The 15,050-nt window shown below is 47.9% G+C and overlaps 1 protein-coding gene across 1 annotated transcript; it reads left to right on the forward strand.

Annotated features, from left to right (window-relative positions):
• The first annotated feature begins 2,887 nt into the window (after positions 1 to 2,887).
• LOC309525807 (macrophage-expressed gene 1 protein-like) lies at positions 2,888 to 8,590 on the forward strand. Its single transcript, XM_082211393.1, has 2 exons — positions 2,888 to 3,271; positions 5,532 to 8,590. Exons 1-2 carry the CDS (start codon positions 3,051 to 3,053, stop codon positions 7,741 to 7,743), a joined length of 2,433 nt encoding a protein of 810 aa, XP_082067519.1. The 5' UTR covers positions 2,888 to 3,050; the 3' UTR covers positions 7,744 to 8,590.
• Positions 8,591 to 15,050: the final 6,460 nt, after the last annotated feature.

Here is a 15,050-nt window from a genome sequence, read left to right on the forward strand (position 1 = left end):
TTGCCTTCCCACCCCCCTCCATTGTCTGCTCGCCTGCCTCCTTCCCATCCTCTTCCCTGCCGGCCAGCTGGCCTACCTCCTCCAGCCGGGAGCACGGGGCAATGGTATGATGCCCACCCACGACTCCCAACTTCCCAAGCCTACCCTGAGCCTTCAAAGAAAGGGGGGAGCTGTGCTGCTTTGCTGAAGGCCGCTGGCAAAGTGGCGCAGCTCACCCCCTTGCCCTGACAGCTCGGCGTAGGCTTGGAAGGTTGGAGGTCACAGGCGGGCTGTGCACCGAATGTCACCCCTCCCTCAGGATGACACCCGGGGCAGACTGCCCCCACCGCACCCCCTTCCTCCGCCACTGCCTGTCTGAGACCCTCCTGGAAAGCTGCCGCCAATCAGTGAGCTTCCCAGGCAGCTTCCCAGGTTCCTAATTCTACGGGTGCTGGTCCTTTCAAAGTCAACACTACATCATCTGTCCACAAGATGGAGGGGGAGGGGGGAAACCAATGGGGGGTTTCTCCCAAAACTGCCCAATTAATATAGAGCATGCTCAGTGAGAATGACTGAACCCTCAGAGACACTGACAAAATTAAATAGCTGCTGTCTTGCTCAGTTGAACCAGTCATGCTCAATACAGCAAAGTTTTCAATAAAAGCCAAAAGCCCCTGAGTCCAACCTTGTGCACTGAGATAAGTGTCACCTGTGTATACATGTCCTATGTATTATAAGGATTTTATCACCTATGTTTTAATATGCTTCTGAGATTGTTTAATTAACTCTTTCCTTTTTGGCTATAACCTGTATTTGGTTGACCAATAAAAAAAAATGTTGTTGACTACTGGGGCAAAAAAGGGGGGTGGGGCGGAAACCAGGTGGGAGGAAGGATAGCCCTCCATGCTGCAACCTTTTGTTGCAGCTCCCACTTGGCATTGCCGGTACCCTCTTAACACACAGCAATATGACAAAATCAGCCTTGCTCCACACGCTGATGATAGATAGATGACCTCTGCTAGGCAGGAGTGAGCAAAATTCCCCATTTGGGCATCTGTAGGTGCTCTCCCAGGGAAGCCAGTCCACCGGGACTGATGTTCAGGGATCCCCAGATCAACTTCCAAGGAACTCCAGGGCTCCCTGGAACACAGTTTGAAAACCACAGCCAAAGGCTTGGCAGGCCCTCCAGGCCTGCTGCCCATGTGTTTGTTACTTAATCATAGCTAGCTGGGAGGACTGGGAATCCCTGAGTTGGTAGTGACTCTGTCGCTGCTGCTCAGAAGGATGCCGGCTGATTGCTGCATCTAAAGGGAAATGCTAAATGAGTCACTTAAGTGCTTGCTTCCAGGCTCCGCTGAGGGACTCTTTCAGATTTCCACTGAGGAAATGCTGTCATGTGCATCAGCTTGCAGGCTGAGTACCTCTCTCACACACAAGCACAACCCCGTTGATCACACATCTCCTTGGCAGCGTCTGTCCTTGTAGACATTTCCCCTCTGGGCAAAAGCCTTCAATGGCCTTTTCATGCGATGGCAAAATCTAAAAGGCCAGCTATTCCATCTCCCTGAAGTGGGGATCTCAGCCCTGCTTTAAGATCATCTGCTCCATCCTTGCCCTTGTTTTGCGCATCTCTTTACACCGTGACTTTTCCACAGATGGAGGCAGTAATGTTTCCGAATGCCGGGGGTGGTGGGGTGCTTTTGGACTCAGGCCCTGTTTGCAAGTTTCCCGTTATCTGGTTGGCCATGGTGATAACAGGATGTTGGATTAGATGGGCCATTGGCCTGATCCAGCAGGTTGTAAGAAAAACTGCTCCCGTTCCCTTATGGGATATTCCAGAGCCCATATAGCAGGCTTCCTCAACCTCGGTCCTCCAAATGTTTTCAGACTACAGTTCCCAGCATCCCTGACCACTGGTCCTGCTAGCTAGGGATCATGGGAGTTGTAGGCCAAAACCATCTGGTGGGCCGAGGTTGAGGAAGCCTGCCATATAGAGTCCTTAAGTGGGTTCCCTATTGGTAGGAGAAAACAGAGGCCAGAGGCCAGCCAGAGAAGCAAAGCGGCTAGTAAGCCTGATCTTTATTAAAGGAACTGTTGATACAGGGTCCCCACTCACCACACGCAGGAGGGAGGAGAACCCTGAACAATGGTGCGCAAGCCCATATATAGACTTTTGAAATTGCCCACCCTGTAGTCCAAGACCACCTCCCAAAACATCATACATACATCACAGAAGGAGGTGGTCTACAGCAGAAATCTTGCCTGCCAGGATACCTATTCATGGTTACTGATTGCATTACCTGGGCAGTCTGGCCATTCTTTTGTGATGGTTAATACTTCAGTTCCTGAATCCAGGTCACAGGCTCACCCTATTTATACACAAATATGCCCTTAAGACAGGATTTGCAAGCAAAAAGACAAGGGGAAGGCTTTCCCCATTTGCCTCCCTTATTGCAGAGGAATATTTGAAGTCATTGGGAGAGTAAAAATGGCTTCAGGATTGCTCTCCCATACTATTTCAGACACATGGTTCCTATATTTAGATATGTGTGTATTTATGAATATTTATTCTATATTTGAGACCTTAAAATTATTACAACATGTTCTTACGGCTTCCTGGGTAAAGGGAGTGAATTGTGGGTAGACGAGAGAACTAAATGTGCCCAACAAATTGGGAAAGTAAGAGAATTCTTTGGCATGGAACAGAAATAGGGACACTGTGGCCTTGCAGAATCTGACTCCCATCCCCCCCAGCCAGCAGGGGACAATAGGAGCTGTAATCCAGCAAGGGTGAAGGGCTACAAGTTAGCCATCCCTGTTTCAGAATCTCAAGATTAGAAGGCTGGGATTCCACCCCCTCACTTCTGTTTTTGATACAGAGATGGCAGAATTATGCCCTGGCTACAAGTTGTTTACCTGTCAATAAGGCCTGGAGACATATTCTTGTATCCAGCAAAGCCTGGAAAGTCCAGAGTTTGGTGGGAGCCAATTCAGGCAAATGCAAACAATATGAAACAGGCTGCAGAAGGGACTTTACAGGCTTAGGTTTCGCTTTCCCTTAGCAACGTCAGATGACCCATGACTCATCTCACAACAGCCCCCTGAGAGGGGAGCACACCCTCAAGAGGTTTTCCCTCCACCAATGGGATTGGGCAGTTGAAGTTCCTCTCCCCCCCCTTTTTTTTTTGCTGTCCCCTCCCCTGCTTTGCCTGCCCTCTTTGAAAACCTCCAGAAAAGAAAAGGAATTGAGAAAGAGAGAAGCAAGCAGAGCAGCTGGGAAGACACAAATCAGGTAAGGCACAACTTTTGGGGACCTCTAGAGGGGCATTTCTTAGGTAGGCTTTCAGATCATCGCTGTTTTGCTATTTCGTGGGTGCAGTTCGGTCCTCTCCTGGCAAATTCATCTTGTTGCAGCTGAAATGGATTTGGTGCTCTTGTGCAGCAAATACACTCCCCCCCCCGCCAGAAAAAAAGAGGACTCTTCTCCTGTATGAACTCTATAAGAAATTGGGGGGGGGGGAGTGTGAGGTAACCATTGCTATACAGGATATATAACCTTCACGCAAACAAATCAGAATGAATGCTCAAAGAACGGGTTGTTTGGAAGCAACCTTTGGCGAAAGCTCAGGGCCCAGACCAGTTTTCTGTCAGAAATGGTCCCATCCCTGACTTTTATTTGACACACCTACCCCTCATCAGGGACACGGGTGGTGCTGTGGGTTAAACCCTAGAGCCTAGGACTTGCCAACCAGAAGGTCGGCGGTTCAAATCCCCACGACAGGGTGAGCTCCCATTACTCGGTCCCTGCTCCTGCCAACCTAGCAGTTCGAAAGCATGTCAAAGTGCAAGTAGATAAATAGGTACTGCTCCGGTGGGAAGGTAAACGGCATTTCCGAGCGCTGCTCTGGTTCGCCAGAAGCGGCTTAGTCCTGCTGGCCACATGACCCGGAAGCTGTACGCCGGCTCCCTCGGCCAATAAAGCGAGATGCGTGCCGCAACCTCAGAGTCGGCCACGACAGGACCTAATGGTCAGGGGTCCCTTTACCTTTACCCCTCACCAAGCACTGCTTGTCATAAATAGTACCTGGATAGCTCAGTCAGTAGAGCATGAGACTCTTAATTTCTGGGCCATCCCATATTGTGAAAAAGGTTCCTGCCTCGCTCAGGTTTGAACTATATGACTCTCTTGGTCCCTTCCAATTCAATGATTAACACAGGGCAAATAGCACCAGGGACAGGCTGGTTTTTCAAGAGATAAATGTCACAGGCCCTCAATCCTAATTGGAAACAGGCTCCATATTAGGCACCCAGGCTGTTTTTCTCTCTAAAATGAAAGTGGCCGGGTGAACATACCTCATTTGTAGCTTGACCATTAGGATTTTGCAACAAAAACAATACCATATATATGGGTGTTCCGTGTCCCACTGCTGTTGTGAATGGTGATTATTTTACATGCATTTTATTTATATTTTGATAAATATAATGTCAATAGGTTTTTAACTTTTGATTTTATTGCTATTTTAATGATTTTTGTATTCTGGAAGTTTTTGTTGATTAAACAGTATATAAATCTTATGAGACAAATACATTTCAGGTGTTTTAAAAAATAAATACTTTATTAGAAAAGAAAGAAGAAATTACACACAAAACAAACTTAAAGAACCAGACATATTTACCATAAGAAATGTTATCTAATGAAAACCTTAGATATATTGAAATATAATAAGAACATAGGAAGAATCCTGCTGGGTCAGGCCAAAGGCCACTCTAGTCATAGAATATATAGAACTGTAGCATTGAAAGGGACCCTGAGTGCCATCTAGTCCAACCCCCTGCAATGCAGAAATCTCAACCAAAGTATCCATGACTGAAGGCCATCCAACCGCTGTTTAAAAACCTCTATGAAAGGAGACTCCACAACCTCCTGAGGGGGACCGTTCCAGTGTCAAAGAGATCGTACTGTCAGAAAATACTTCCTAATGTTTAGTTGAAATCTCCTTTCTTGTAATTTGAATCCACTGGTTCGAGTCCGACCCTCCAGAGCAGGAGAAAACAAGTTTGCTCCATCCTCCATATGACAGCTGTTAAGTTATTTGAAGATAGCTATCAGATCTCTCAGTCTCCTCTTTTCCAGGCTAGACATACCCAGCTCCTTCAACCATTCCTCATAAGGTTTGGTTTCCAGACCCTTGATCATCTTGTTGCCCTCCTCTGCACACGTTCCAGCTTGTCAACACCCTTCTTAAATTGTGGTGCCCAGAACAGGACACCATATTCCAGATGTGGTCTGACCAAGGCAGAACAGAGTGCAAAATAGTCTCTCATCCAAGGCAGAATAGTCCAGCATCCTCTTCTCACAGTGGCCAACCAAATGCCAACAGGAAGCCCACAAGCATAAAGACCTCTTTTAAAAACCTACATTAATATTTTAGCATAGAAGCGGGCAAAAAAGAAACACGAGGCAATTTTCTTGAGGTGAACTGAAGTCCACAAAAACTTTATAAATGCATTTTGTTTATTAGAGGCTACGTGACATGTGTGTTGTTTTTCAGGGCTGTGCATGTAAGTGGCCTTTCCCTTTCTCCATCCAGCATGGCACTTTGGCTTTGGCCTCTCCTGATTCTCCTGAGGGCGGAAGATGCAGGAGCCCAGGATCCAGTCAGCTTCAAGGCCTGTAAGAGGGACCCTGGCGAGAAAGTGCTGGAGGTGCTGCCAGGGGGTGGCTGGGACAACTTGCGCAACATAGAGATGGGAATGGTGATGAGTCTCAACTATTCCCAGTGCCGGACCACAGAAGATGGCGAATACCTCATTCCCAACGATGTCTTTGTGCTGCCCCTCAAGAAGAGCACGGTGGAACTGCACTCTGAGATCATTCAGGACTGGCAAAACTACACGGATGCCTTTGCCCAGTCTGTCAACACTGACATTTCCTTCCTTCCGGTGCTTAACGGAAAGTTCTCGGATGGCTCCCAGGAGACCAAGGTGCACAACGTCTATGACGAGACAGTCACCACACGGGTGCAGGCCCGGTACCACATCTACTCCGTCAAAGCTCTCCCGTCCATGGCTTTCCACAAGGAGTTTCGCCGTCAGCTTGTGAACATAGGCAACCACCTAGAGAACAAGCAGAGACGGTCTGCCGAGTACCTCGCAGAGCTGCTGGTGCTCAACTACGGCACACACGTCCTCACAGGTTTGGAAGCTGGAGCCAGCCTGATACAGGAGGACCAGGTGAAGCGCAAATTTCTGTTGGAAAAGGCCTCGGAGAAAGCAGGCATCACTGCCTCAGCATCAGTGACTTTTTTCAGTAAGGTGAATGTGGGAATGGGCTTCTCCTCACAGGTCTGGGATAATCTGACTAAGAGCTACATTGACAACACGGTGGATTCCAAGATGGAGGGCTGGGGCAGTGTGCCCTTCTACCCTGGCATCACCCTCCAGAAGTGGCAGGAAGGCATCCCTAACAGCTTAGTGGCTATAGGCAAGTCTGGGAGGCCTCTGCCATTCTTCATCACTCCCGAAGCTTTGCCGGAACTGCCCGAGCCTACTGTTCGGCGCGTGGCCACTGTGGTGGAAAAGGCCATCCTCCTCTACTATGCTGTCAACACCCACCCTGGCTGTCTCAAGCCCGAGTCCAGTAACTTCAACTTCCAGGCCAACGTAGACGACGGGTCGTGCCAAAACCCCAACACAAACTTCACCTTTGGGGGAGTCTTCCAGGAATGCCACGGCGTGTCTGGCAGGGACGCCGAGGAGCTGTGCCAGGCCTACCGGATAAAGAACCCGCTGACAGGCAGCTCTTCTTGCCCAGCTAACTTCTCTGCTGCCCTTTTGCACGGCGAGCAACGCACCTCCAGCAAGCCCAAGACGGAGTGCCACCAGCAGTGCCACACCTGCTACCTTTTCTTCTCCTGCTGCGATACCGTTTGCGGCATCCGCTACTATCCCAGCACGGTGAAGTTTAACGCCTACTGGTGTGCTGCCACGGGGCCCGTCCCCCAAAACTCAGGTTTTCTCTTTGGAGGACTGTACACTACTGGGAACGAGAACCCGGTTACCAAGACCCGTGCCTGCCCGGCCTACTTCTTCCCCCTGGTGCTGTTTGATAATCTGAAGGTGTGTGTCAGCAGTGACTATGAGATGGGATCTCGGTTTGCGGTGCCCTTTGGGGGCTTCTTTAGCTGCCAGTCTGGCAATCCTTTGGCTGGATTACTGAAGGGGCAGAGCCCTGGGGTCCTCCAGGATTTTTTCTACCAGGACTCCCCTACCAAATACCCCATGAAATGCCCAGCTGGGCATAGCCAACACAAGGCCTACTTGAGTGATGGCTGCCAAATCCTCTATTGCTTGCAGGCCGGGACCCTTTTTGCCCAGCAACTAGCCCCCCTCAAGCTCCCACCCTTCTTGCGTTCTCCTTCCACGAATTCCAGCCTTCCCGACACCATCCTGGTGCAGTCTGACGGGAGCCAAACCTGGGTGAAAACACATGGCAGCGGGAGCTGGAGGCTGGCCAATGCCACTGATAAGAAAGAGATAGCTCTGCTTTTGGACGGGGAGGATCATTCCAAACTCTCAGGGGGCTCCATCGCTGTCATCACAATAACAGTCATTGCTGCTTTGGCCATTACCATGGCTATCGCAGTTTACAAAATCCGGCACTTTAAAAGCAGAGGATACCAGGAGCTGTCAAATGAACGTCTAGTACAGGATGAAGTAAACTACGGAGCCACAGAAACTACTCCAGATCTCAGTGCTGCCTGAGGCAGCTTTTTACCTGGGCTCCAGAAATAAGACACACGCTTTCATTGGGGAGTAGGTGCACAGGTAACAGGGGCAGAATCATGACTGGTGGGTGAAAGCAAGCATTAGCATGGATGTGGAGCCCTCATCCCACAATAAACACCTACCTGAAAGCACATTGCTTTGTGTGGATTGTAAAGATCCATTTGATATTACAAAGAGCAGCAAGGGAACCTCTAAACATAGCTGGACTACCAACTTCCATCAGAGCCAGGCAGCAGGACCAATGGGCAAACAGGGTGGAAAAGAAGAGAAAAAACACCAAACAGGGACGTCACAGGCTCTGCCATCCCTCTGTGAAGAATGGGCAAGGCAAAGCCCTGAGCAGAAACAACATTATAAGGGCCTTGTCAGGTCACTGAGCCTTTTATGTATCAGGTTGTTTGACTGTGCTTATGCTGCTTCACTCTCTGGTTGATGTGGGGGTTTTATACTGGATTTGTTCATATACCGTATTTTTCGCTCTATGTATTTTTCGCTCTATAACACGCACCCGACCATAACACGCACGTAGTTTTTAGAGGAGGAAAATCCGTAGGCATGCCACCCGTAGGCATTTTGTCCATAACACGCACAGACATTTCCCCTTACTTTCTAGGAGGAAAAAAGTGAGTGTTATGGTGCAAAAAATACGGTAATTCTATAGCGCTTTGCGTCAGTTTTTAAACCAAGCAGTTCATCGTCTCCTAGTACTCTGTTATGAAGTAATGCAACAAATGCACACAAAGCACGCCTCGGGCAGCCACCCAAAGCTGCTTTTCCTAATGAAATACATTCCAAGGTTTTAAAAAAAGACTTTTACAACTTGTGTGACTGCTTGTTTTATTAGCGTATTCCTATCTTTGTGCTAATTCCTGGTGTTGGGAGGAGGGGGCTATTGATTTGGAAGAGGAGATTGCATTGCTCAACACCCCTGCTTGTTCCAGATGGGCAATCCTATATCATGGCAAAAAACAGTGTTTTGTGGCGCCTTAAAGACTAACAGATTTATCACAGCTTAAGCATTTTTGTTGCCTAAAGCCCACTTCATCAGATACATCTGCATTCTAATCCATGAAAAATTATTCCACAATAAACCCATTTGGGCTGAATCCAATGCAGCTGTTCCACTTGCGCAATGGACCTTCCCACTCCTCTTCATGGGCATAGCCGGGATTTTTGTTGGGGGGTACTGGAGTTTGTTAGGGGGGACAGGACTTTCGTTAGGTGGGGAGAACCGAAGTGATTGGTCAGTTGCTTAAGTATTTCTATTGTTTTACTTGACGGGGGGGGAGCAGCTGCCCCCCAGCCCCCCCCCGGCTATGCTCATGCTCCTCTTTACTCCCCTGCAGCCCCCAAATCTGGTTGAGGGTTGTGGGGGAGGGGCCACCTGGAGCAAATTTTGGGGGCATGCGAAGAGAGAATGGGGACATTCTGATGCTCAAGCAGAATGCCACCCATGTAGAATTAGTCTTTAAGGTGCCACAAGCCCCAACCTATATTAGGGGTGCTGAAATTAATTATTGGGAGCTTCAAGGCAAATATGCTGGAGTGCATTATAGAATACCCCTCCGCAAGGAGCTGGACTTTCAGGAGTCATTACTTCTATATCCAATCCTTATCCAAGGAATTCAGGTAAGCAAACATGCTGTCATCGCTTATCCTCACGACACCTCATTTGGTAGATTAGACTGAGAGAACAGCCCTCTTTCGTAGTTCTTCTCCTACCCCCCCCATCACCACATGAGCTAGACAACAGCAATGAGTATATTAACCCTGCTTGCTCTGTCATGTCATCCATGTCCCCTCTTCCACCCCACCCCACCCCTGGGCCTGGGAGGGGGACTTCTACAAAGGGGATCCTATTGAAAGAGCCAGGGTAGTGTATTGCTTAACATATTGGACTATGACCTGGGTTCGAATCCTCACTCAGCCATGAAGCTTGCTGGGCGACTTTGGGCCAAGTCACTGCCTCTCAGCCTAACCTGCCTCGCAAGCTTGTTGTACCGATAAAGTGGAGAGGGGAGAATCACGTACATCACCTTGAGTTCCTTGGAGGAAAAGGTAGTATATAAATTCAATCGGTGAATTAAATACTGTACCTGTGTCATCAAATCATACGACTTCCTGTGCAATGGAAAAGCCTGATATTTCAGGGTTCTAAATTACACAGCAACCTTAACACAGGTAGAGAAGTGCCCCTCACTCGGAGAGGTTTCCATTCCAACACGTGGATGGAGGCCAGTGGCTGCCTCTTGCCTGCTCTGCCTTTCACTGCAGGAGGCTGAAGGCCAAGACCACCCACTAAATTCTATAGCCCAGCAGAGATTTCAACACAGGTATGGCTGGTGCTGTCCAATCGCCTGCCCACTGCATCGCACCCTCTCCTCTGAAAATATTTTGGAGCAACCAAAAAAAGAGTCCGAGGCTACAATCCTATGCATACACACCTGGGAGTAAAATGCATCGAACCCAGTGGGACTTGTATCTGAATAAATATGGCATCACAGCAGGAACACAGAAAGCTGCCTCATAGGGAGCCAGATCATTGGCCCATTGCGGTGTCGCCTACACTGACTGACAATGGCTGCCCAGAATTTTCAGGGCGCTCTCTTCATAGCTGTCAATGTTTCCCTTTTTTAAAGGGAAATTCCCTTATTCCGAATAGGATTCCTCGTGAGAAAAGGGAAAAGTTGACAGCTATGGCTCTCAGCTGCCACTGAAGGTGCCAGGGATGGAACCAGGGACCTTCTTCTTCATGCAAAGCCTCAGCTACTGCGCTGCAGCCCTTTCTCCTGCCTCGGGATTGGGCTGGAAATCGTACTTGTACAGACAAGCTTGCAGTTTCGTACACTGCCAAGAATAAACCTGTGCCTGTCCTACTCAGGCTGCAGAGTAAGGATGCATGCGCTGCCCTCTCATCCTATTAGAGGATAGGAAGATTGCACAACGGTGGAGCAGACAATGTACAGGCACATGACCCTTTTGGCGAGTCAGCACACACCGAGTCACTCCTCGTGGCAGCTGCTCTTGCTCCAGATGAAGCAGCTGCTCGCCGCCTTCACCAGGAGCCAAAGTCACGGGTGGGCGGGGCTTCCGATGGGAACTTTGCAGAATTCAGTTCAAGACACATTTGTTTGCAATCTGATCTTCCTGTGTCGCGCTGCCAAGCACTGCATCATGGACAAAACCGCAGTGCCCCCTCCTTTTCTCTCCCCACCCTGGAATCTACACTCTTTGGGGGCAGAGATGTGTCTTTTTTGCCCATATAACTCCGTTCAGCACCATCCACACTACAGACACTAACTAAATAATAATCTCTCTTGTTCTTATTGAGTTAATACCCAAGATCAAAAAGGGGGCCACGTGATTGTACCCCAGTGTGTATTAGAAAACCACTGTGAACTCAGCCAGCCTTCACTTGAAGTGTTGGGCACCTTCCTGGAGAATTGTCTGAAATAAATACTTATGCCTCATATTTTTAAAAGTGTTTTCCCAAAGGGCAGATCCACATTATTCACCACATATTTAAAGCACATTACTCCTTCCCAGCACCTGCAAATCCTGTGAACTGTAGTTTGAGGGTGCTGGGAATTGTAGTTCTGTGAGGGGTAAAATACAGGTCCCAGGATCCTTGAGGGGGGAACCATGTACAGCCATACCTTGGAAGTCAAATGGAATCCATTCTGGAAGTCCTTTCGACTTCCAAAACATTCAAAAACCAACTTGTGGCTTCTGATTCCTGCAGCCAATCAGGAGCTGCGGAAGCCCCGTCGGACGTTCGGGTTCCAAAAGAACGTTCGCAAACTGAAACAATCACTTCCAGGTTTGCGGCCTTCGGGAGCCAAAACGTCCAAGTTCCAGGGCATTTGGGATCCAAGATACAACTGTACAGCGGTACCTCTGGTTGCAAACGGGATCCGTTCCAGAGGCCTGTTCGCAACCTGAAAAGGGTTGCGACTCGCCACTTCTGCGCATGCGCATGATGTCATTTTGCCCATCTGTGCATGCGCGAGTGGCGAAACCTGGAAGTAACCCTTTCCGGTACTTCCGGGTCGTCACAGGACGCAACCTGAAAACATGCAACCTGAAGCAAACATAACATGAGGTATGACTGTACTTTAAATGAGCACTGAAAGTGTACAGTGGTACCTTGGGTTAAGCACTTAATTCGTTCCGGAGGTCCGTTCTTAACCTGAAGCACCACTTTAGCTAATGGGGCCTCCCGCTGCTGCTGCACCGCCAGAACACGATTTCTGTTCTCATCCTGAAGCAAAGTTCTTAACCCGAGGTACTGTTTCTGGGTTAGCAGAGTCTGTAACCTGAAGCATATGTAACCTGAAACGTATGTAACCAGAGGTACCACTGTATATTATTTACACTCAAATTACTTTAGGGGGACTGGCCAGAGCCCATTTTATAGAAACACAGGACAACACAAAACATCAGAATACAGCTTGACAACAATATGAGAGTTTCCCATTAAACATTGAGCAAACCGCCAGGCATGGCAACTGCAGGAAAAGGGACAAGTATGGAAGGAATGTAGTGTAAAACATTTTAACTCCACAGTGGTCCTTTTTCCAAATTCTACATGAAGACCAGAAGCAAAACCATGCTTAACTGCTCTCCCTAACGGGGGCTTTGGGGCCCAAGACTGGTCTGCTAGTTTTGATACCTCGGTGGGCACCTAGGTTTGCCTATTCATAAAATGGGGAGTTGGTGACTAAATTGGTAATCTGTAATCAACCATCAAAAAGAAGAAATAACCTATTTCTTGTACATCAGACAAGAGAGCTGTGTCTCACTTAATGGTTGTGTTAAGAACATGACGCAAGATGAGCCAGCAGGATGAGGCCAATGGTCCAGCTTCCTGTCCTCACAGCACCTGTGGGAAGAAGTCTGCAAGCAGGACAGGAACACAGGAGCTCTCGGTCTACCTGTGATTTCCCGCAACTGCTACCCAAAGGGATGGTGTTGTTTGGCCAGGCAGGCACCAGTGCCATCAGAGGGAGCAATGAAAGGCAACTGAGAGTCATGTTTTGAAGGTCATCCTGTAAGCAGGATTCAAGCACCAAGATGAATAGAAAAGAGCCAGTTTAATTAAGTCAGACTCTTACCATGGGAACATTCCCAAGCTAATCAGGTCTGAACTAATGCTGTGTTATTTTCGAAAATTGCCAAGTTCACCAATGGGAGATTTCTTTCATTGGTTTACCGCAAGTCTCAGGAAAAGCTTCATTGAACACTTGGTTCAGCCTCAGTGTTTATTTCCGCTCAGTTTCAAATCAGTCATGGGTTTCATACTCTGGTTACTAAAGAGAGAGGGAGGGAGATGGAAGGAGACAGTGTCACTTACAGCGTGACCAGGAGTCAATACATAAACCACCGGCTCTCAAGTTTCGCTGTGCATTGTCGGCTCTGACTCAAGGGGCTGGTTTTGAGGCATTATGCTGCCCCACAGAAAGTTGACTGGAGAAAAGTTCACAGTATACGGCAGGTTGTTGTCCCCCCCCCCCCAATACTTCCCTGAACTCCTAACCCCTAAGAACAGGGGTCAGCAAACTCTTTCAGCAGGGGGCCGATCCACTGTCCCTCAGACCTTGTGGGGGGCCAGACTATATTTTTTTTGGGGGGGGGAATTAACAAATTCCTATGCCCCACAAAAAGCACACATTCTACTCATGTAAAAACACCACGAAAGCCCCACAAATAACCCAGAGATGCATTTTAAATAAAAGGACACATTTTACTCATGTAAAAACACACTGATTCCCGGACCATCTGCAGGCCAGATTTAGACGGTGATTAGGCCGGATCCAGCCCCCGGGCCTTAGTTTGCCTACCCATGCCTAAGAACAATGGCAGGGTGCAGCTTTAACACATTTCTTCCTCCTCCCTTCCCTTGGCCTCGTACAACGCATGTGCCCCACAGCAAGATGTTATAAATACTCACCCTTCACATTTTATTCCCACACCTCCAGGGTGTGGATCCACCGATGTTCACTGCCTTGAGCCGTCAGTTTTCAGAATGGAAAGGTGGTGAAAATCTCATAGGGAAATGGTGATTTGGTTTATTATTACTACAGCTCAAGGTGGTGTAATGCTTCTCCCCCTCTTCATTTTATCATCGCAGTCATCACAGCTACTTGGAGATTTCAAAGCTGCTCTCCCAAGACCTAGTATGACACTAAGAAGTGTTTTGGAGTGTATTATCACCGTCATTAATATACAGTGGTACCTTGGGTCTCAAACTTAATCCGCTCTGGAAGTCCATTCCAAAACCAAAGCATTCCAAACCAAGGCACGCTTTCCCATAGAAAGTAATGCAAAATGGATGAATCCATTCCAGGCTTTTAAAAACAACCCCTAAAACAGCAATATAACATGAATTTTACTATCTAACGAGACCATTGATCCATAAAATGAAAGCAATAAACAATGTACTGCAGTCACACAATCAATCAATCAATCAATCAATCAGTAGCTGAACTGGGTTCCACACAGTCACAAAAACGAAACAAAAAAGCTGCAAAAACAAAAACACAAAATAGCAAAAACATATAGACCTCAGAGTGGCACTCAAAACAGAAGTGTGACACTCAATTCAGAAGCGTAACACTAAAAACAGAGCACATTCAGCTTCCAAAAAAGTTCGCAAACCAGAATACTTACTTCTGGGTTTGCAGTGTTTGGGTTCCAAGTTGTTTGAGTACCAAGGCGTTTGAGAACCAAGGTACCACTGTACTGTTATTCATCCACAGGGTTTAACTTCCAGTTGGCTCCCCTTATTTAGCCAACAACAACCGGAAGGAATAACTTGTACTGCAAGCTCTCAGCCCCAAATCTACCTGCCCAGCCTCCCAAAAGAATGCCCACATGAGAAACTGAACTATAGGACATGTGATCTTCTCTTCTCTTCCATCCTATGACTCACTATGAGGGCAACCAAGCTGATTCAGAAATGTTGATAATTGGGAGCAGGAGTTGTGACTGGAGATAAAATCCTGAGCAATGAGATTCCTTGGTTATGCTTGGGTTTGGAACAAAGCACCCAGGAAACACTGGCCCAAAGTGCTGCTGTTTTATGATGGGCAAAATTCCACAGGCAGAAGAGGCTAATTTGTGCATTTTCCTATAGCTGCACTCTGCTGGCAGCAAGAAGACCGGCTCCACTAATTTCTCGACTCAACGCCCACAGAAGATTCATCCTGAAATAGTGGCACAACTTTAAAATGCAGACTATTTGAATAATCACCCCAAATACAAAGAGCAAGACTAGAACAATA

This window comes from Podarcis vaucheri (genome assembly GCF_965113315.1).
Source record: "Podarcis vaucheri genome assembly, chromosome: 1".
Classification (NCBI taxonomy): domain Eukaryota; kingdom Metazoa; phylum Chordata; class Lepidosauria; order Squamata; family Lacertidae; genus Podarcis; species Podarcis vaucheri.